This window comes from Lottia gigantea (assembly GCF_000327385.1).
Source record: "Lottia gigantea unplaced genomic scaffold LOTGIsca_4255, whole genome shotgun sequence".
NCBI classification, from domain to species: Eukaryota; Metazoa; Mollusca; class Gastropoda; family Lottiidae; genus Lottia; species Lottia gigantea.
The window spans coordinates 6,788-8,632 of record NW_008709490.1 but is presented as its reverse complement, the minus strand read 5'-3'; the positions used below and the strand labels follow the sequence as shown (position 1 = coordinate 8,632).

At 31.8% G+C, this 1,845-nt stretch overlaps 1 protein-coding gene across 1 annotated transcript; it reads left to right on the top strand.

The window, feature by feature from the left end:
* Positions 1–1,560: 1,560 nt before the first annotated feature.
* On the top strand, positions 1,561–1,818 carry LOTGIDRAFT_147752 (hypothetical protein; the record flags this gene model as incomplete). The annotated part of the gene is made up of 1 exon (XM_009060487.1): positions 1,561–1,818. The coding sequence occupies one exon, from the start codon at positions 1,561–1,563 to the stop codon at positions 1,816–1,818; it is 258 nt and encodes an 85-aa protein (XP_009058735.1).
* Between the last annotated feature and the right edge of the window lie 27 nt (positions 1,819–1,845).

Here is a 1,845-nt window from a genome sequence, read left to right as displayed (position 1 = left end):
TGTCGCAAACTGCTTAATTAATAATCTTTAATAAGTTCTCACTTGATCTACATTTTAATGATCATATACCGAAAAACCTTCAGAACCCACAGTTATATTATTCTTTGCAGTCTGTGTTCCACCACCAAGTATCCCAAATATCAATACTCAGCCTACTGATCAAGACTATCTACCAGGTTATCTTATGTTGTATGACTGTCTTCCTGGCTCCTATCAGAACTCGACTATTGTCTGTTTAAAAGATGGTACATGGAAGACATCGGATGTAAGTTGTCAATATGGTAAGGATCCGGAATCATTCTAAGGAATTGAATAGATCTTCTGAATAGTTTTTTTTAAATTTTATCCTACTTTTTTGAGACAAAAGTTATAGTACGCGAGGCGACAATATCTTTTAATTATTGAGAATTGTCGTGATTGTAAAGAATAAAATATCGATTTGTCGCGCAATAATTTTTAGTGATATGGTAAATTATTGAAATCTGCCAATTTGAAATAAATAATATTAACTAACTTTTAGTTTGGTGCCTATCGATTTTTCTGATGATTGGATAATTTAAATTGATGGAGGGATGTCCATAGTAGCCGAGTATCTCTTTCTCCACTGTGTTCGTAAAAATATTGTGTATGTTGTGGTATGCTTATTAAATTTGGTGATGATCAGAAAATAATATTAACTGCTGTACAGACTGGTATCAAAGGGCCTGCAATTCTTCACTGACTATATCTGTATCGTATGTTGGTAACGTTAATATGATATTTATATAACTTTCCATTACACTCTTGTTATTTGTAAGATATTATAGTTGAATCGCCGACTTGAAAGAACTCTTCATATCTATTGAGTTGAAAGACAATTCTATTCACACGAAAAAACTTGAAGGGACATTCAGATTTTATTAGTAGGTCAGAATTTCCCGTGGGGTTAAAATTTATCACAACTATACAACACAATCCAGAGAAATGTATCCCTATCTGAAAGTTTTTACTTGAAGTATCTTACCGTTAATTTTATAACGCCAAAACTCGTTAAAAGGTTTACGTTAATATTTTAACTGGCCATGTTTGATTGTCGTTGGCAAACTAATGTACGAATTTTAGCAAAAAAAGAACCCCGCTAAATTGTAGAAATTATGTCTCCTATATATTCTGGATTTTTCATCTAAAATTATTGAAATCAGGTCAAAAACCAAAAGTAGAAATTTTAGAAATCCTTTTATGTATCTTATTTACAATGTTTTTAATAATAAAGTTTGTTGTATACAACCCATTTAATCACACGCTGAATTTTTTTTATTTTACAAAATAACAGTAAGATAATTCTGGACTAACAATATCAAGATTCCAAAAATTCCGCTTCTATGACACACATCTCTAGTAAAATGATTAATTTAAGATTCAACATGGGACAATAATAGTGAATTACGAGGTCATGCTGCTGCACGAAGTGGTGTATACGATGGGAATTATTCTATTGGTTTAAACTTTATTTCTGCCATTGCTGATTCATCTACGTTCTGTACTCAGTATATGAAAGTTATTTGTCGACATTCGACACTAATGACAGATAATGGTTGGAGAACACGTGATGGATCTTTGGCTGATTATTTTTTTGGTGGTGTTAAAGGTCAAATGAACTGTGCGTGTAAGGTAGATAACTCGTGCTATTCTGGTTTAAACTGTAATTGTAACGCCGATGACCATGTTATAAGAGAAGATGAAGGATTTTCTACATATAAAGATGATTTACCAGTTACAGTATTTTTAAATGGGGATACAGGTATGACTCTTCAACGTATCATGTTGTCATTGCACTAACATCATTTATTTTAAAAACATAATTCC